The sequence below is a fragment of the Belonocnema kinseyi genome, chromosome 9 (genome assembly GCF_010883055.1).
Source record: "Belonocnema kinseyi isolate 2016_QV_RU_SX_M_011 chromosome 9, B_treatae_v1, whole genome shotgun sequence".
NCBI lineage: Eukaryota > Metazoa > Arthropoda > Insecta > Hymenoptera > Cynipidae > Belonocnema > Belonocnema kinseyi.
Genome location: NC_046665.1, coordinates 68,501,045 through 68,523,438, shown reverse-complemented (window position 1 = coordinate 68,523,438; position 22,394 = coordinate 68,501,045). Strand labels below are relative to the sequence as shown.

At 30.7% G+C, this 22,394-nt stretch overlaps 1 protein-coding gene across 3 annotated transcripts; it reads left to right on the top strand.

Annotated features, from left to right (window-relative positions):
- The first annotated feature begins 5,855 nt into the window (after positions 1-5,855).
- LOC117180390 lies at positions 5,856-18,900 on the top strand. Of its 3 annotated transcripts, XM_033372871.1 has the most exons (7): positions 5,856-6,208; positions 6,347-6,362; positions 6,481-6,694; positions 9,100-9,276; positions 13,382-13,639; positions 16,628-16,848; positions 16,930-18,900. In XM_033372871.1, the coding sequence occupies exons 3-7, from the start codon at positions 6,488-6,490 to the stop codon at positions 18,467-18,469; spliced, it is 2,403 nt and encodes an 800-aa protein (XP_033228762.1). In that variant the 5' UTR covers positions 5,856-6,208; positions 6,347-6,362; positions 6,481-6,487; the 3' UTR covers positions 18,470-18,900. The 3 variants fall into 3 exon arrangements, with proteins under 3 accessions (XP_033228762.1, XP_033228761.1, XP_033228760.1); XM_033372870.1 differs by lacking the exon at positions 6,347-6,362; XM_033372869.1 differs by having other exon boundaries at positions 5,856-6,362.
- The last annotated feature ends 3,494 nt before the right edge of the window (positions 18,901-22,394 follow it).

The following is a 22,394-nucleotide window of genomic DNA, read 5'->3' as shown; positions in this document are numbered from 1 at the left end:
ACTTTGAATAAAATATTTGTTATCATTCTCTTGAAATAAATGTGTTTTTTTCTTGAAAAAATACCGGTTTCATATGTATACACCTGGTATATATATTCGGTTTTTTCTTAAAAATCTAATCTCAGTATAAATAGCAACAAATTATTACAGTGAATATTTTTCATCACCAATAACAGCCTACTTATAATAAAAAACAAGTCACTTTCTACAAATTTTAAATTCGTTCGTTATTTAGGGTGACCATAATTGATTTTGGGAAAGTGGAACAAACAACTCGTTAAATAGCATTGAATAATAACATTTTGTACTAAAAAGGGTTAAAAAGTTGATTGAAAAATAAAAATTCATCATTTGAAAAATCCGGACTGAAACAAGGTCAAAGTTAAAAATCCTATAGGGCAACTCACACAAGCCCTAAAATGAGGAAATGTCTGGGAACATCCGGACTGATGGGCACCCTAGTTATTGTATTTGTTTAGAGATCGCACTTTTCTACAGCAAAATCAGTTTTTATGATACAAAAAAGCAAACTAATATGTACCGCGTTGGTTTGTGTAATATAAATGGCAATTGATTATAATTTGGCACGAATATTCGAAAAATTGTTGATTTTTGTGCAAGAGAAGGGAAATAATCAGGGAGAGCAGAGTGGGGATATTTCAAATAGAAGAAAGACTGATGGGGTTGGGCATAAACAAAAGCCCAAACACGCATGAAAAGGAAGAACTGGGTCATTGTGAGAGGCGTCAGGTCTCGAGGAAAACTCTTGGATAAGGGGATCAGAAGGAATAAGAATGATGATAGAGAAAATGAAGGACATTGCAGAAGGAAATTTAACAAAACTTAAGACGTGGCAAATAAGAATAAATTGAGGGGAACTAAGATCAAACTGGAAGATAATTTTATAGAAAGGGAAAAGCAGATTCAGGATTGGATCGACAATCAGATCAGAGGCCAGGGATAGGGGGCTAGAAGCCAGTGCAATTTAAATGCGATGGAGAATAGAAAATAACGAATTTGTCTGGAATGAAGAAAAGAGGGAGATAGAAACTTAGTTTGACGAGGATCACGAAGGAGCCATTAGAGGAGATATGTGGATCATTGCAGGAGGAAGGAAGATGAAAGATGTTTGGGATTTTTTGGAGAAATTCGACATAATAATAATTTTAGGGACGTGGATGGAGGCAGGCAGAGAAAAATACTTCATCGAAAGACTGGGCAAAGACTACGTGTGGAAGACTAAGGAGGCGGTAGAAATAAAAAAGAAAGGTAGGGCGAAGAGAGGACAAATAGTAGGCACAAGAGAGAGTATGAGTATAAAAATTCAAATAAACGAATGGGCATATGGCTTTAATATAAGTGGAAATTTTTTAGGGAGTTAAGGGATAAGAAATAATATTGTTACTTCACATAACAACAAGGGCTGTGGAAAAATTTGTAATAAATTTAAAAAAGTACTAGGAGATTTGCAAGTGCGAGTAATTATAATAGGGGATTGGAATGCGAGAATAGGATCTGAGCAAGGAGTAGAAGAGTTTGATGTAAACGAACCGGCGAGAAGTTATTGTAAAGAGAGAAAGTCGGTGGATAGTACGGCAAATAGTAAGGGTAAAAAGCTTGTGAAATTCTGTGAAGAACTAAGATTAAGAGCAGACATGCCCAACCTGGAGAAATTCCCGCCAGCCACACATGTTTTGCGCTTACCACTATTTCGACTGAAGAGCGAGGGTGGTGGTAGACTCAGACTCCAGCAGCACCGCAAATACGAAATATCTGTTAGGGTGCTTGCGGCGACTAACTTTTCAATATAAATTTGAATTTTCTTTTCTCTTTTTTAAATTAAAATTGGAACATTTTATAGCGTTTGTACAAATTTGGTCGTTAGATTCGTGATTTTGTTTTCAGGAATTATTCACAATGACTTGATTATTGAACGTTAAATAGGACTTTAAATTCGATTTTAATCTCATTTAAATACCTAAATTTTATTTTAAATTATTCAATATTTTAATATTACAGTTGTGGTTGACTGATACATTTGAAAGTGTAACAATATACTAACATGATGTACAAGGTAGAACGATAAGTTATATAATTGAAATACGCTAATAACATCCTTCCACCTTTTACATCATGTTAGTATATTGTTAAACTCTCAAAAGTATCAGTCAACCGATTTGCCAGAGAGTTTGTAAAAAAAGCGAGAAAAATGTTAGAGGGGGAGGTCAGAGACAGAGAACACGACAGAGTGAAAGAGAGGAAGAATGAGTTTGAAAGTTGGACAATTTGTAATATTGTATGTAGAATCAAGGATATAAATATGTAAGGGAATGAATTAACTGCAATGTATTCACCTAATGCATTCAGCTAGAATTTAAAAGTTAATACTTTCCATGTAAAATTGAAAGGGGAATTCATATAAATTGTTGGGTACTGTGAGTGAGGCGGACACAGAAAAATGGTAAAAGCTTGTAAAAATATACAATGGAGGCAATACATCAATCAATATAATTGGCAGTAGATATATTTGAATTTGAATTAATATACTAAATTATAAGATTCAGATGTCTTGGGAACATCCTTGGCATATCAAATTTGGACATTAATGGTATATCCGGAGGATCTTCTGAGATATCCTTGGGACATTCCAGGGATATCGAGATTTCCGGCCTGTACGATACTATTTACGATATCCCTAGGTTCTTCTGGGATATGCCCAGGATATCCTTAGAGATAAATGGGATATCCCGCCAATATCTCATAATGTGAGGGTTTATTATTTATTTATTATTTAAATACCTATTTACTGGAAAATAAAAGTTTCTAAGTTAAAAATAATAATGAAAAAGTCGATAACTTTCGTAACCTCCCAGCAAACACGTTCTGTAACTGTTCCAGATCAAAAAAGGAACTGTGTTCTATAACAGTTATCACAAGATGGTGACAGAACTGTTCTAGAACAAAAAGATAACATCGTTATAGAACACAGTGATAAAATTGTGACCGAACTGTTCTTGAGCAAAAAGGTAACAATGTTCTAGAACACTGTGAGGAAATTCTGACAGTTGCTATGGAATTGTTCTAGAACAAACTGATCACAGACGCTCTATAATATTTGTTTCAAGTTTATTTTATAACTATGCCATAACAGTGTTATATCGAAGTTCTAGAACCTTGTTATAAATGTGTTCTAGAACAAAATAGGAATAAAGATTAGTTCGCTAACATTTTGGTCGAGCTGGCCCTTTCGAATATCCCTAATGTGGATATCACGGAGGTATAATTTTTGTTAGTCGTGACTGCGTACTCGCTATCCCGGATCAAAATATATCCATGGGGATATCAAAATTTCCGCCTTGTAGGATATTCCGCCGGGTTATCCTTGGAATAACCCGGGACATAAATGGGGTCAAACTGAATATCTCGGGATATCCTATTACTGCGAGGGGTACATAACACTGTTCCATACTTGATAAATAACAGTTCTAGAACATTTATAGAATTGTTATAGAACTGTTATAGATTGCCCTAGATTTTCTAGAATGGTTACAGATCGGTTGTCACAGCGTTTTAGATCTGTTCAAGATTTTTTATACGACATTTGTAATTGATTTCTAGAATTGTTCTAGAAATCTTACAGATCGCTTGTCACAGCGTTCTAGAACTGTTACAGAATTGTTCTCGCGTATATGGGATGACATAGTTAATCGCATGTTCGTAACCTGTTACTAACTTGTTCTAGAACAGTTTCTTTTATGTTCTAAAACAATTACAGATTTGTTCTGTAACCACGTTTGCTGGGATATAGGGTGGCCGTGCGGTCAAGGGAAACATGCAGAACTCAGGGTAAAATGAAGGAATTTTCTTGGTCAGGGAAATTCAGGAAAAATTGTCAGGGATTTTTACAAAAATCTTACAAAATTAGAATATTTCTAAAAGCGGCACTTTAAGGAAATGTTGAGTATAATACATTTTACGTTTTTTTAATTTAAACTGAAGATTAATAGGGAATTTCGAAAATTAAGTTTTTCGACCACCCTGATAAATATTCTCGTTAGAAATTTATTTATATGGTATTTCTATTTCTTTGTTTGTAGTTGCTTACAAGATTAAACTTTAACCACAAACAATTATATTTACCGCCAACCCACAAAGATCAGACTTCTACCGGAAGAAATAAATTATAAAAGCAAGAAGATGAATTTTTAAACAAGAAGATTAATTTTCTACAAAAAAAAAAACAGAATTGATGGTCAGAGAAAAATTAGGTAATTTGGAAAATGAAGTTTTGGGACTTATCTGATATAAAATTATTATTAGTCATTTGTTTGCATTGCTGAAAATCTTTTTAGTTTAAAATTTGTCTTTTTGGGTTTAAAATTCATCTGTCTTGGTAGAAAAATAGTTTTCATTTGTTAGCAGTTCATATCTTGGTGTTAACAATTTTTCTGGAATCTTTCTTGGCAGAAAATTCAACTATTTTTTTGAAAATTCGTCTTTTTGGTTTAAAATATTCATCTCTTTAAGTACAAATTATGTCTTTATTGGGTAAAAAAAAATTTTTGTTGTGGATTCAGCTATTTTGTTGAAAATTTGCCTTCTTGGTAAAAATATTTACTTCTACATTATTTGTTAAATATCCATCTCTTTTATTACAAAGTTTTCACTATTTTTTGTTACCTTTTTGGTTAATTTTTTGAAAATTGATATTTTTTAATTGATAATTTAACTAATTCAGAAAAAGTTAAACTATATTGTTGAAAATGTTTTTTTTTGTTTTTTTTTTTGTTTGAGGTTCATCTTTGCGGTTTAAAACTTAAGTTTTTTGTTTTAAATTTGCAACTGCTTTTTTGAAATTACTTTTTTGTCTAAATTTTTTTTATTTAGTTTTGTTTGCTGAATTGAACTTTGTGGGTTGAAAAATAACTTTTTGTTTAAAAATTCTACAATTTTTTTTAGAAAGTTATCTTTTTTCCAAAATTTAACGGACATATTTTTTTGGTTGAAATAATAAAACGAATTTTAAACTTATTATGAAAATATTTCAATCCATTTCTAAAATATATCAATTAGTTGTAAGGCTTAAGTTAAAAATTAAAAAAAAAACATAAAAATATAACTGGCGAAACAGGAAAAATAGGTGAAAAGGGGAGTCACTTGTAGATTATTTTTCTTTTGATACGACAGTATCGTCCGACAATATGATTAAAAGTTTTCTTCTGGGATTGCATAAATTATAGTTTGTAATTTTTTCATAGTTGATATCATTCAACAGATAAAAATTGTCCATAACAATATTATACATGAAACTTTAGATCATCGGTTTAGATAAATTGGGAATTTAAGTCTTAAAAAATACTTTTACAATTACTATGTTTCTGTAATTGGAAACTATTTTTAATAACTTTTTGCAGAGTTGGACTTTTAATTGTAAAAATTTTTGAAACTTCTGAGACCCAAGGCAACTTTTCTGAGGTCGATTAGAGAAACTTCTGCAATCCAATGCGAGTTAAATATAAATTAAATAATTATAAATGCGTATTTTTAAAATCTTACATTTTAATTAAATAGACATGAATATTTTTCCACAATATTTTTATAATGAGCATAATTATAAGATATATTATACACAAAAGTATTATATTTTAAAATATACCCCACGAGTTATTTAAGCATTCACATTTGTCTATAATCTATAGACTCATAATTATGATTTTTACCAGTCCCTATTTTGAGGTCAAAATAATAGTTCAAGGCTCCCTCTTATGATGCGCGCGCATTTTCGAATCAGCGCTACCACTTACGAACCACTACCAACGATGCAGAAAGAAAATCGAGAAAACGAATATGCGAAATCTGAATACCTTGAACACGTGCTTGGTGTTCTTTTTTAGTTGCAATGTATTTAGTTTACTAAAATGCTAGTTTAGTTTAGTTAAAAATAGTTTACTAAAGTTTATTAAAATGATTATCTTATTTTTATCATAATTATCTGGAATTTTCGATTTGTGTCTGAAGTTAAAGTTGAAACAAGGAACAAAGAACCACGTGATTGATGCGCAGTTAAGTGTTTGGTCGAAAAAATGGTCTTGCCCGTCTTCTTGACCGGATAATTGGAAAATTTATCGAAAATACATATTTTAAGTGCAGGATTAATCTGTGGACTTGATTAAATAGAAAAAGTTTCGTTTTAATATCATCAAGAAAGGTAAAACTAACTTAATAACCTATAGATAAATTCTCGGGTTTATCAGTTCGAGTCGCCAATAATTAACAAAAAAGGATCAAAAGTATATTTTATTAAATATTTGTAACTTCAAGAATAATTTAATTAATCACGAAACAGAAGATTTTTTCAGAAAGTAGGTACTTTTCAATTTATTCTAATCAAAATAATAATTTTAATACTTTACCGGAATATTTGATTAAAATTAGGACACCAGTTTTAATAACATTAAAAAATAATAAAATTATTTGTAGATAATCGATGGCTATGGAGAATCAGACACAAATTAACTTTATTTATTCTCCTATCAACGACAAACCTCCTCTCGCCGTCCTTGTTGCACAGCACGAGGAAATAGCAGTTTACGAAATTAAAAAAATGCTGCTTAAAGGCCTCGGCAAAGGTGAAGTGTCCACATCCAGATTACCTTTATCCGAGACATCACAAGACAAAAAATACAGTCTATTGGTTTGTATTTGATTATACTCTTTCTTGAAAAGAATAATAATCTGAAAGTAACGCCTTTTTTACCCTTTTTCAGAATTTTTTCTTGTTTTTACACTTCTGTTGTTTTCATTTTAAATTTAAGTATTACCGTTAATTAATTTTAATGAATGTAAGAAATTTCTATTTTGGAAAAGTAGGGACGACTGCAAAATTCTAAAAAATAAAATTACCGACATCTTGAAATTCCCGAATTGGAAAATTCCTGAACAGCTTATAATATTACCGAATAAATAAAATATCCAATAGAATTGGGAACTTCCTGGGAAAATTCCTGAATTCCCGAACAATTAATAATATTACCGAATATGAAAATTCTCGAATTTAAAAAATTAAATTTGTTATTCATAAAATCAAGTAAATTATTGCAATTAAAATTATATCGAGATAAAATTTTGTTGAAACCAAAATTTAATTGTTTATAATCGGGAATTTTTTGGTTCTAATATTTTATAACTCGGAAATTTTTTGCCAGGAAGTTTATTATTGTGGAATTTTCAAATCCGGTAATATTTTTAATTTTTAGACATTTTTCAATTTGGTAATATTAAAAACTGTTAAGGAATTTCATTATTCGGTAGTTTTCCAATTGGGCAATTTTATTATTCGGGAATTTTCCCAATAAGGAATTCTGTTCGGAAATTTTCCAATTCATGAATTTTATTATTCGAAAGTTTAACAGTGTCGGGAATTTTATTTTTCGGAATTTTCAGTCGTTCCAAAAGTACATCTGAACAGGGTGGCCGCAAAACTTCATTTTCAAAATTCCCTGATTTTTTCATGCACAATTTTGCATTTTCCCGGACTATTAATATTCAAAAAAATTTAACATGGAATCTTTTATAACTGGAATAAAACATTTTCAGACTAAAATTGAAGAATGAATTTTCAATCCTAAAGGACCAATTTCCAACAAAATAGTAGAATTTTCTACCTACAAAAATCAATTTCCAAATAGATTAAGCTTGAACTGAAACCATCGTATTTTCCACCAAATAATTGTTTTTTTTAGAAGACGATTGAATTTTCAACAATAAAATATGAGTTTTCAATCCAATAGGACGAATTTTCTGTCTAAACAGAGGAATATTCAACAAAACAGTTCAATTTTTTATAGAAGGCGATGCCTTTCTCAACAAATAATGTAATAGTTGATATTTAAACCGAAATTTTTACAAAATAGTTAAATTTCGAACCAACGAGATGAACCTTATAACAATTTTTTTTTAGCAATTAGTTGAAATTTTACCCGAGTAATTAAATTATCAATTAAAAGAAGATTAATTTTCAACAAAGTCATTAAACTTTCAACCAATAAGATTAGTTTTTAATTAAAATTTTGGATATTTAATTGAAAGAGTTGCAATTCCACTTTAAAAAAATTATGCATCTTTAACAACAAAAAATGATTTTTCAACAAAATGGTTCAACCTACAACCAAGTAATTTAATTTTCAAGCAAAAAGGAGAATTTTCAACGAATAGTCTAATAGTAAATATTTCAACAAAAAATATTTTTATTTGAAAAAGAAAACAGTTAAATTTCACCAAACAGTCGAGTTTAAAAAAAAGTTAAATCGTCAACTAAAGAAGATTAATTTTCAACCGAAGAATTGCATTTTCTTCAAAATAGATCAAATATCTACTCATAGGGATAAATTTTAAAAACAAACAAAATTCAACAAAATAGTTAAATTTACAAACCTAAGAATCTTCTACATAAAAAGATAAATTTTTGACTAACAATGTAATGCTTGATATTTTCACCACAGATACAATTTCTACCAAAAAACATTAATTTTAAACCAAAAAGAGGAATTTTCAACCAAGAAGATTAATTATCCACAAAAAAGAGAATTTTCAAACAAATAATTGAATTTTCAACTAAAAAATATAAATTTCTGATAAAAAATTGAAAGATGTAATTTATTATTTTAAAAAATTAAATTTCGATAAAAAACGAATTTCAGCAAAATAGTTGAATGCTTAAAAAAGTAGTATAAATTTTACTAAAATTGTTGAATGTTTCATCAAGAAGGATGAAATTTCCAGTACCTTCAAAACTTTTCCCTGAGCATTCATATTCAAAGACCAGTATCGGAATCTAATAAAATTTAAAAAATAAAATATTTTATAAGCGGAACAAAAAGGTTTCAAATTTAATTTTTCAAAATTATCCTTGACAGTTATAGAAGTTCCCAGACTTTTGTAAAATTTGCTTGAAAATCCCTAACTTTTCCCTGACTTTTTCTTGATTTCTAGGTTTCTCCTTACCTCGCGGCCACCCTGTGGTATAAAAATAGTGAAATTTTCCATTGTTTTGAACTTAGAATCTTTTCATTTTAATTGAAACACAATTTTTCATTTAAGGGCGACTTTGAAATGATCAAAGGCATCAAGGCTAAGAATAAGTTTGTTTATGCTTTTGAGTTATCGGATTCGCCCCACACTTACACATGCATTTTGTGTAGAAGAATTTGCGACTGCGAATTAAAAAAACATGCGGGGAAAAATTGTCTATTTACCGTATGCGACTTTTGTGTCAATGTAAGTCTTTTCCTTTTTTTGTTAATACTTATTGACATGTTCCTACTACCATAAGCTGGGGCTAATCTGGACGCGCTGGGGAAGCCGGGCCACTCGTAATTTTATACTTTATAATTTCATTTCTTTGTTTCCGAATAAAAGTCCGAAAATTCTAGAAGTCCAAATGGTCAGAATTTCATGAATTTTTTTCTTATTGTTTTTGCGTTTTTATAGTTGTAAGGTTATGATTTAGAACACATTGTTTAGTTGCTTCTTTTCATGTTAGTTGAATTTACTTTAACATAACAACAGAAACTTATTATTTATGATACTTTGCTAAATATTGTTACTTATAGCTCAATTCAATGTTTAACCCTTAACTGGCATAACTCCTTTTTATTACGTAAATGCCACAACGGGTGATATTCACCCCAAGTGTGCAAACATTTCCCGCGCATTATTAATGAGTATTTTTTACTAATGTAGTAACACATGTGATACTTCGTCGTGTGGTCAATCGGGTATAGTTCCCCCGGCTTTTTTTCCACAAAAATGAAAATTTTTAAAAATTGAATTCAGAGATGCTATAAAATATCAACGGACGTCCCTGGACTCCTTTTTGAAGGATAATAACAAAAAAATATATTGTGTTAAATAAAAATGTTATGCATGTGCATTATTTTGAGGTTATGTCGTTTTTCATCTCTGCCTTTCCATTAATTTGGAAATTCTTTATGAAGTAAACTTTTTTGATTGCCTGCAAATAAGGTTAGTTCCGGGTAATTATTTACTATGTTTATTTGTACGTCCAAAGTTCTCGGCCAAAAATATTGTGTAGTTTAGAAGTAACGTTCGGGATCGACGTGAAGTTGGAACAGCAACTATTAAAAAAAACTAGTTTTATCATATGGAATCGTTCGATGGTCGTTTGGTGGTTTTTGGTAGCCCACTTCTGACTTTTGGTGATCAAAATTGAAAAAGTTATCGAATTTTCAAAATTTGGGGTGCTAACTTCACGCTAGCACGTCACTTTTTAATATTTTTGAAAATTTCTTGCGGGAATCGTTTGGTGGTCGATTGCTGGTTTTTGGTAGTCCACTTTTGACGTTTGGTGGTGAAAATTGAAGAAGATATGGAACTTTGAAAAAAAATGACCAGCACGTCAAAATTTTAATAATTTGAATTTTGTTTGCACCAATCGCTCCAAAATCGTTTGGTGGTATTTGATAGTCCACTTTTATTGTTCAATAATTAAAAATAATGAAATTATTGTAATTTTTATAATTTTCTTAAAAAAATAACAATTGTCAGCGTGACAATGTTTCCGCGCATGCGGTCGCCCGGCGTACGCGTGTACTTTTGATTGGCGCGAAAGTTTTAAAACTAAAGAATTCCAGAAATACGACAGAAGATTTAAAAAAAAAACAGCAGAAGACGGGATTAAACGACCAGAGCTGATAATCGAGAGAATAGACCCAAATTTGAAAAAGCCACAGTCAGTGGACGGATTGAACTCTACTTCTCAGATCAGGGTGGAAGAGATTAACAATAATTTCTCCTTTCTGAATTCGAAATAAGGACCAGATGCAGGATTTGACTATTCAAACGCAGATTTTCTTTTCTTAGAAAATCAACACCAAGTTTTGCCTGTAAATTCAAATGAAAATGCTAGAATTAGGATGGCAATTTAGTTTATGCGGAACTTCTTCCTGTTTTTTGTTAACACTTGGCGACTGAAAACTTTTATCCAAGAAGATTGAGATTTAATTACATTTTTTTCTTAGTTTTCTCTTTATTTTTTTAAATTGAAAATCTTCTTTTTTTGTTCTAAATATGTAGTAGAAGTTAAGTCCGAACTCCGTTTAAACCAAAGATTAGCTTTAGCCTACATTTAAACGCGGTTAATTTTTTTTTTTATTGCAGTATTCTTTAAACGTAAGAAGTTTATAAAATAAGGAATTCATTTTGATACTTTATCAATGCTTTACAGAGTTTTAGATCTTAAGGGTATTCGATCGATGTTCTAACGTCAAAATTTAATCTCTTCGTTTTATTTCATAAATTCATAATTATATTTAAAAAATGAGTATCGCTGCAGAGCGAAAAAATATTTAATTATCATTTTTATTGAATAAAATAAGGAAATCGAATTTTGAGGTTGCAACATAGATCCAAAACCTTTAAGGCAAGGTCGACTAAGGAGTCAAAGTTCAATTGTCGCTTTTATTTTAACTTTTACTTTTCAGGATAACTTATTATAAACACTTAAACATAAAATACTATGTTGACTAATTCCTAAGTTCACAAAAAGAATATGTGACATAGAATTAATATAACATGTGATATTATTTTTATGGAATACTATATAAAAAAAGTTAAAAAAAATTAAAAACCGCAATTTTATATTTTATGAAAAAGAAATAAAGTTATATTTAAGTAATTTTTGTTTACAATAAAATTTGTTATTATGTGTACCACCATTTAGTTAACATGCGTTGTCTTCCATAATTAAACGATACGTTATTTATTAGTTGCCATCTATCTCATACGAGAAGGGCGTTACTGGAGAGAATTATAATATAAAAATATGCGATGATAACTTTACAGATTCTTAAAGAAACTAAATTTTCTTACGTCATGTGACACAAAATAAATGAAACAAAGTAGTATCGAGTGGGTTTGTTTTTTAAACGTGGAAAAATAATTGCGGCAATGATAACATTAGTTGATTGCAAATGAATAATTAAAATACCAAAATTAGCAAGAATTTAGAAAAAAAGAATCAATTTTACAAAAAATTATCTTATGTCATTTTTGTCGAAGTTCCATATCTTTTTCAATTTTGACCACCAAACTTTAAGTGGACTACCAAACACCACCAACGATTCCCGCAAGAATTTTTTTAAAATATTAAAAAGTGAGATGCTAGCGTGAAGTTAGCACCCCAAATTTGAAAGTTCGATAACTTTTTCAATTTTGATCACCAAATGTCAGAAGTGGGCTACCAAATACCACCAAACGATTCCATATGATAAAACTAGTTTTTTTCATAGTTGCTGTGCTACTTGCACGCCGATACGTTCGGTAGAATTGTAACACACGTGACCTCGAAATATACACACACGTTGTTAGCAGTATCAAAATTTAAAAACAAAAGTGTGGAGACGTTTGCTAACATGTTCGCTATGCAAATTAATCACATTTTGCTAAATTCAAACTTTTTTGAAATAGCCTACAAAAAAGTGTGTGGGGTCGTCCGTTAGAATGTTCGCTATCATTTCCCAAATTTTTAAGTCAAAATATTTATTATTCCAGAAAAAAAGCCGGGGGGGCGGGGGTTATACTCTTAAGATACTGCATTTTAAGAAAAAAATTACTGGATCATTGATGTGTCCAAAAAAGATATTTATTTTGCAAAATGAAAACTCGATTTTATGGTCAAATAAAACACCATATTTTTGCATATTCAAATCAATTTATTTTTATTTCAATAAACAAAAATAGTGAATAAAAAAATACAAGAGTAACATAAAAAACCGTTTCTCAAAGTTTTTGAAATAAAGAAAAAAAATACTTCACTTTAGATGATAAACTTGCGTTGAAAATTGAACGAAAATCTCTAATATGAATGGCACAAATTTTTGTTGAAAATCACTTTTTTGCTCACTGGCGGCACAACGGGTATATAACACCCGACAGTTTTACAAGGTCTACTTTGAGCGGGCGCCCAACGTATGGTGACGTTTGCCGCTCTATGCGAACCCACTTTACCATTATTGAGTGATGTCAATGACTGATAAAAGTCGACACGTTGTCCATTTTCTCGAATTCAGTACGGTTAATTCGAGTTCAAAAATTTGTTGGGGTCTTTTTACCCATAGTGCCAGTTAAGGGTTAACTTAACATAATATGCGAAAACTGGATCGGAATTTCTATATCTAAATCATAGATATAATTATAATTCCTTCGTTTCATTTATTCATAAAAACCTTTTAACAAACATGTCCAACTTAACCCCTTCTTATATTATCCAAATTAAAATTTTTTTATTCCTGAAATCGATTTAAATATCATTTAGTGTAAGAGAATCGAGGAAAGATTTAAATTAATTTTTAAATTTCAATAGAACCACTTCAAGTTTGACTCGAATGGATATGAATGTCCTGTGTGCCTTGCAACTGTTTCAAAATTTATTAAGATTGGCGAATCAGTGCCAGCTATTTCCATATTATATGTGCCACTAGTTCTTGACAAACTTAACATTGACATGGCAGTCAATGTGTTATGCATAAATTTTGGAGACCCACGTTTGATTAAAGTACCGGTCAGAGACAATTATTTGCCACAGGAGGATGAATATTCTGTCCATTTCATGTACCACGGGGTAAATATATACATAGTGTCTATATTTTTAATTAATCGAGGGGTTGACTTTTGAAATATCTGAATCCATTTGAATTCATATGAATTCACGTGAAATCAACTGAATTTATTTAAAATCACCTGAAGTCTCTTGCAATCTCCTAAAATATCTAAAGCGATTTGAATTCACATGAACTTACTTGAAATCTCCTAAAGTCAGTGAAATTTCTTGAAGTCATTGAAATATCCTTAAGTATCTTGAAGTTAGAAGTAGGTAGACGTGATAAGTCAAGTTGTCAACTCCTCGTAATTAAACTTCTAATTTCTAAACAAAAAGTTGTCTTCCCTTACCAAAAAATCTAGGAAATGAGTATTAGACCTAAAATGATTTTCTTATGATTTTATTGCGATTATAAGAAATCTCATAGAGAATCATTGTATAGAAATGGAACTGAAGTTTCCAACGTTAATGTAAACTGGAAAATAATAAGTGTTCTTACTAATATCCGAAGCATGAATTTTGTAGCGCTGGATTCTAAATACTTGTAAAAAAATGCATCCCCCTAGCTGCCGGAGAAAGCATTTGTTTCCAACCCCTAAATCTCAAAAATTAAGAAAAAGTTCTGAAATGTGTTCCAAATTTTTGATGGAAAATTTGAAATCCTTGGAGATTCAATAGAATTCTTTAAATCTCGTGAAGTTCTTTGAAATTTCATTTAATTTCTTCTCAAAAATTCTCTGAAAATCCCTTAAAACTTAGTTTAAAATCTTTGGGATCAAAGTCTTTAACATCCCTTGAGTTCGTTTTAAATCACTTAAAATCTTCATAGTCCTTAAAGTTTTCTCATTCCAGCATATTTCTTTAAATCATTGAAATCCGTAGAAATTCCTTAAAATAAAATGTAATTTCTTCCCTAAAAAGTCATCTAGGAATTCTTTGGCATCTCGTAAAATCGATTGAAATATTAAGAAACAATAAAAATCCATTAAAACGAGTAGAAATCATTTGAATTCCCTTGGATGTAAATTAGGCTAAACTTATTCTTCAATTACTGAATCATTTGAAACTCAAATATTTTGTTTTTCAACGGGAATAGAATGAAAGGTATCTTACCGATTTGCAAAAAAATTGTTTAACAAAGATATGAGTATTTGAATTTAAAGAATTTAAATTGCGGCGGTTCTACATTCATTCTAATTTTAAGAGTATATTCCGTGATAGGTTGCACTATGCCATGAAAGAATTTTTTTGTCTGAAAAACGAAAATACACGTTTCTTGCCAAGACTATGCAAGATAAGAAAAAAGTAAAACAAAAATGTTCCTCTAAAAAGATTCGAGAAAAATGTCTTGGCATTTTCCTATCTGGTATTGTTTTCGAGATTTTGGTGAAAATATGTGTAAAATCCTTTAAGAATCACTTTTTTCTCGGCAATACGTTTTATGGCTTAATGAATTTAGCACTTTTTTAGGGAAAATTTTCTGTTCCTTCGAGTTTTTTCGTATCTTGTGTCGTTTTGGCAAAAAATATTAACTTTCGTTTAACAGGCAACACAAAATTCTCTTTTCTCCCCAAGGCGCAAACACGGAATGTACTTTTTGCATTAGGACGAATCTTTGAAAAAGTCCGGAAAAAACGATGGGGTCAATTCCCTTTCGAGAATTGACGCCGCGCCGCAAGTAGGTGTAACATGAGCTGTCAGTCCCAAAATCAGCGCTATAGAAGAGTTTCACTGTATTTGAAATCCTTTGAGATTCAATAAACTCCTTTGAATTGTGTGAAATTGCTAGGAATTCCTTAAAATTTCATTTATTTTCCAAAGCTTTTTAGAAATCCTACGAAAGCCTTTGAAATTCCTTAAATTTTTGAAATCTGTTAAAACAGCTTGAAATGCTTCAAAATCTTACGAAATTCTTTAAAATCCGTGGAAGTCCTACAAATCTCTTGAAATCCATTATATTCAAATTTGTAAAGGTCTCTACAATTTTTCAAATACTTCAGAGATCTAAAAAATCCCGCAAATCTTGTGAAATTTCTTATTGAAATCTCTAGGAATCCTACAAAATTCCTTAATTTTTTTTTAATTTGATGAAGTTCTTTGAAATCTTTTAAAATAACATAACATCTTTCAAATCTTTTACATTTTGTTTGATTTTTTCATATCCCTTGAAATTGTTAAAAGCTGTGGATATCCATGAAATAAAATTTAATTTATTCTCTAAAAAGTTCTGTAAAAAATTTGTTGAGATTTCTTAAAATCTACTGAAACTTTTAGAAACCGTACAAATAATTTGAAATCCGTTAAACATAAATTAAATTGAACCTATTCATTAAAATTCTCTAAAAAAAATTGAAATCCGTACACGGAATCTTTCCAATCGCGAGAAATCCCTTAAAATTTTATTTATTTCGTTTCATTTATTTTCTGAAGTTCTCGAAAAATCTCTTTAAATTGAACTTAAACTCTTTGAAAATCCTACAAACGTCTTCAAAATACCTTGAAACTTTGTAAATCTCTTGAAATTCTTTGGGATCTGTTAAAATAGCTGAAAATCGTTTAAAGGCCCGTAAAATATTTTGAAGAACCTTAAAATACGTAGAAGTCCTTTGAAATACATTGAAACCCTTTAGAATCCCGTTAGATCTCCGGAAATGATTGGAAATCTTTGAAATGTTTCGAAATTATATAAATTTCATGGAAATCCGTGGTAATATTTATACATATCTTGATAACCGTTGAAATTTCATAAAATCGTTTGAAAGAGTCTTAAAATTTCATAGAAGTCCCTTAAAATTTTTAGTTATCATTTGAAATTTGAAGAATTCGCTTATAATCCGTGGAAATTCTTTGGAATCCTTTTAAATTCATTGAAATCCGTTGGTATATTTGAAATCTTCGAATTCCTTTGCAATCCTCGAAAATTACTTGAAGTCTGTGAAATTTCTTTATAGACCAATACTGAATTTCTTATAATATTTTTTCGTACGGGTTCCTTTTCTTTCATTATAGGATCATGATTGCACACTACAAGGATGCTTCTTCTATCAAAAAGCGTCTATTGTTTGCGATATAACTGCGTCTGAAAAGAAAATTCAGAAAGAAGAGGTTCTTTCTGACGTCAATGATAACAAAATTCCAAAAATTGAAACGCCCATCAATAACTCCAATTACAAAGAGCAAATCCCGATATCGCATGATGTTTCGCATGTTTCCCATGTCGCTAATCAAAGGTGAGCCTAAAAACAATTCATAACTGTAGATACATCATTTCCAAAACTTCTGCTTTCTATACATATTCTTAATTTTTTCAGTAACCTGTCTACTAACACCCACAATTCTAGAAATGTAAACGTAGAAGATAGGCTGGAAAACTTTTTGAAAATATTCCATCAGCAACGAGACAAAACTTTAAATTTCTTCAAGGAAAATTCACAAAGAATAGTAACCGAAGGCTTGCAAAACCTGGCGCAAGAATTCGAAAAATTCTCTATATCATTCGGGAAAATTCAACCCTCCAGGAATGTAAACCCCTTCGAGAATCTAAAGTTCTCTGGAAGAAATGGTGAAATGCATCCGGTTCGTTTCATTGTCGACTTTGAGTTCATCGCGTCTCGTGCGAGAGTGACTGACTACGAGCAACAAATTTTCTTTGGCCAATCGCTTACAGAAGATGCTGCCAAATGGCTGAATATACGTGGCTATGGAAGAACCTTTCCAGAAATGAGGCAATCGTTCCTTGACTTCTTCTGGAGTGAAGCTGAGCAGAATCGTCTTCGAAACTTTCTCAAAACTGGAAAGTATAACAAGAACTGTGGATTATCGATGCCTGAGTATTTTTACAAATACGTCTACGAAGCAAGCTATTTGGAAAATGTTCCAGACGAGAAAACTCTAATAGAATGGCTTACCAAGCATTTCGATATCATGATTCAGGCGAAAATGTACGGGAATTATGTGAAGAACATCACTGGTGCTCTGATTGGATTGAAAAGTCTAGAAATCTCTGACAAGAATGGAAACCTTGAAATGTCTAGAACTGCAGAGTCTAAAACGCCCGAAAAGATTAAGAACCTTGAAAAACCTGGAAGCCCAGAAATACCTGAGATCATCAAAAAGCCTAAAAACTCTGGAAACGATCCTGATAACTTTTTCAGTTCATCTTCTACGAAGAAAGTTAAGACTGGCGTTTGGAAGGATTATTTCGGATTCGAATATGAACAGATCAAAAAAGATGGTGAACCTTCTTACAGATGCATAACTGAGAGAATATGGCCTTTGCATTCTCTGAGTTACAATAATTGTCAGTCGGATATTCGGCACTTTGATGTTTCATGTCATGAAGCTTCGGCTAGATTTCTTACTGACATTCCTACATCGCTTCATCATATTTACGTCGATATAAACGGAGAGTCTGTGCAATTCAGGGTTCTTTTGCAAGTCACCATCGGAAAACAAAAAGGAAATCAGCTGATTGTGAGCACATGTCCGACTTTCATATCCACTACGAATCTAGTTGCTGGGCAACTTCTATACATGATTGAAGGCGATAATTATGTTAGACCATGTGGGGTCATCACTTGCTCGATTCCAGAAAGCTGCGGCTATCGATACGTTATTTCGAATGCTAATGAGCAGATTGCTTGCTTGAGGTGCAAAGATAATATTGATGAAATCCAATTTCTGAATAACAGGTTTGTCGCGGTTGAAGATTTGGTTGTTCGCTACTTTGAACAGAAGTTTACGAAAAGGAAGCATCTTTTGAGATTTTTGAACGAGAATTTCGACGTTGTTTACTCGGTCTGGGACTACGCGGATCTAAGATACAATCCGATGAAGCCGACTTATCATTAATTTCCTGACTAAGGGAGATTGGACATTTAAGCATATGTATTCACTTTATGTACAGGTAATCGAAAAAAATGGCCGTTACAAAAATCGTTTATTTAACAAAAAATATATAGATTTGTGTGCTTCAACTTCAATTTAAGGTAAAAGCTGCGATTAATTTTCAATCCTGATGGCCAATAGCTGATTTTATTATAAAGACTCTGTAAAACTCTGTTTGGCTGATTTTTATTGAAAGTTTTTCAAACCCATATAGTTTTATTTTCGTAAACAATGCTCATTCTTGCTACAGAATCTCTTATAGAATTAAAATTAATTCTTTCCCTCGTAATATCACGAAATTATCAACTTTCTGCACCAAGTTTTATCCTTAGGCAGAATTTAGGGACAAAATTCAAAAATGTATTAACAATTGAGTAAAATACTGGTGAGCCAAAGAAAATTTTTTTTAAATTTAATTATTTCCAGAGTTACTTCAATTTTTGGAAAACATTTCAATTTCACGTTTTTTTGTTTGCAATATCTTTTGATAAAATTAATATTTTGCCTTAAAATATGAGAACAAAATTTCATGTTAATATTAAAAGAATTAAAGAACTTTTTCAACAGGTTAAAAAACAGGTGAGTAGATCATTTACGTCAGAACTGAAAAATAATTTTTCTAGAACTTATATTGCAAACAATAAAATGCTATAAAATTGATTTGAGTTCAAATTCGGAATAGAATTTTTTTAATTTTCCTGGAAATTTGTGAAAAGTTGACCTGGAAACCCTGTTAATATCCTGGAATTTTGAAAACCGAATGTATTTAAATAAACCATTTCAACATGATATATTTTATCCTCAAATAAGCTTCAGTATTGCTGACAAAAATAATTACGATTAACAAGCAGTTTTCTTGATTTTATAAATCTTTTTAAAAGTTTGTTAACTTTAAAGTTGACTGTACGTAATGAACCTCCATAAGTTGTCTTTTATTTACGTCCAATTAGCTCGGAAGTAATTTTGTAAGTTTCATTTTTTTTTTTTTTTAATAATTTTGCGCGATTTTTCATTTTTACATGATTCTTTTCACGTTATAATATTCTGAGTTTAACTCTGGACTGGAGATTGTCTTATAATTAAAAATGTTTAACAAGAAGCAAGCAATTTCTGAAATATATATTTTTAATTCACTCTGTAAGTAATCATAATTGATTATGATAACTATGACAATTCCGATTGTTTTTTCTCATTTATTAAAAAAAGATGGGTTCCACTGATGAACTTTCTACATTTTCTTAAATTGTCAAGCTTATGATTAATACCTAATTTTAAGTGTGTATATAAGTGTGTTAACTCAGCAATGAATTTCTATTAAAATCGAAAACAAATGTGCCTTTTTCCTAGTAATTTAAATTTTAGATTTCATAAAACTGAACAGTTATTATCAATATTTATTATTTTGTATATAATAATCTATACGATTCACACATTCTCTCTGCATTCAAGCTACGAAGTAAAAAGATAGAGATCCTATCTTTTTGAATAATTTTAAATATTTATGATAGAAAGAGATAGAAAAAATGTATCTCATTCTTTTTTTTGTCAACCTACATTTACGTTTATCTTTTTCAATGCCTTTTTCTCTATTTCACAACTCTTTATTTCTATTTCACTTGGTCTATCCACTTTAATCTTTTTCTATCTCCTTGACAACCTAAATTCATGTGTTCTTTTTTCAATCCCTTCTATCCTATCTAGTTGTATCATACATCTAACTTCACGTCTGTCTTTTTCAATACCCTAAACAATGTCTGTACTTATGAAGGAAAACCACCTATTGCCATGAATTCCGCACCTATTCAATTAAATTTTGAACCTTATGAAACCTAAATGAATCTAATACTGTACAATTAATAATTTCAAACCTGTAAAATTCAAATATTTTATGATAAGGCATTGCAAACCAAATTATTTGAAATATTCAAAATTGAATATTTTAAATATTAAAAACTAGAAGTTTTCGAGAATTTTAAATCAAACTTATTTATAAATTTAAAATTGTTATATTGCAGTAAACTTAACACGATTATATAAGTTTTTCTAAACTAAAAATTTAATGAGTTAAATAAAATTTATTTAATCTGAGTTTCAAAATATTGACCTCCTATAATGTTTTCAATCGTTTTCAATTGAGTATCCATTATCATGAGTTAGAGGTTAAGTTTCACTACAGCATTTTGAGTTATCCCTAATTATTTACAAGTGGTTTTTTACTTTGTCAAACAAATAAATTTCAACAATATGAATTTAAAAAGAAGTAAATAGACGTTTTACAATAATATACCCACTAATTCAAACTGTCTACTTGATAATCATACTATATTGCTGTCACATCGTTAAACGGTAAGATTTTTGCATGTTGTTAACATATATACTTTTCATTCGGTATAAAGCCTAAACATTCTCTTTTTTTGTACTTAAAACTTTTGATAAATTACTAAAAATTTATTATCTAAAGGGCGTATTGCAGACAAGTGTATTTAGTCAACTCAATAGGATTGACAAGCAATTAGCAACAATTTAAACCGATTCAACGTTTGATTACTCTCAGTCGTTATTAATCGTATCCAATCGATTATTTCTAGGAGGGCTCTTCTCTACTTCATCATACTCTGTATCTATCCACGTCAAAAAAATTGTGTCTCAATCTAAATTCTAATGTATCTTTTTTAATCTCCTATATCTCATTGTATCCTGCATCTAAATTCCCCTTTATCGTTTCAATCTCCTTTATCTCATCCTATCCTACATCTATCAACGTCTATCTTTTTCTATCTCTTTATTAATCTAAATCTATATCTATATTTTCCAATCCTTTCTTCTCCTTCTCACCATAACCTTCATATATCTACGTAATCCCAGAAAGTTTTTACCACTAGGTAGCTGACGGTTAGAGTAACCAATAAGAAAAATCAGTCTTCGGGTTTATAAGTAGAGGCCTGGCAAACTGTTTTGCCAAGTTTGACTTGATTGTCGACGTGGTCAACGTCAAATTAATTTTTTAAATAAATTTCCTAACTTTTAGCTGGATTCCCGAATTTGGAGGGGTAGAAAATGATAAGAGTACTCACTCGAGGAAGACAGAAAAAGATCCAAATACAGTAAACATCCACTTATTTTAACGGCCTTGAAACGAACACGTTTAAGTATTCGCAGGTTGGAGGGGCCCCCACCTCTAGCACGACATTCAGATTACTTTTTTAAGCGACGTTTATTGGCTTCCGCGGCCTTGTGTCTATGTGCCCGCTTTAAGCAACTTTTTCAATTGCGCATGTGCGGAAAGCGCGGGTCTATTTTTAATAAATTAATACTATTAATAATAATATAAATAAATACTTCTAATTCTTAGTTTAGTTACTCGCGGTTTAGGAACTGCTGGCCCACGCAGTTTTTCAGCTCAAGAGACGAGAGACGGTCAAGATTCTTGCCTGAAAAACACCAGCAGCGTAGGCGAAAGGCGCAGTGATTCAGAAAGGCCTATTCCTGGAAATAGTACAATTTGTCAACTAAAAATCAATATAATAGAATCAAAAACTGACTCAAATATTTCGCTGTGAATTGAGTTTTCTAGCATGGCGTCGCCGCCATGCTAGGATAGGTGGAAATGTCAGGAAGTTAAATATAGTTCTAGAACATAGGACTGCATACGCCTTTTTGGAGAAAATATTCTAAACGTAAAGATAAGTTTCATAAAAGTTTTAATAATATATTTTTGAAGTGTAGGTGAATTTGCGCAATGCTGTTTGTTCATTCTTTTATCGGTCAAAGAACCAATCAATCAACTCAGTGTGCAAGCGCGACGTATCCCTCTTCTCACGTATGGTGCGAAATTTTAAATGTTCGGTCAGAGCTAGAGTGCCATCTGGAGTTATTATATATATAATAT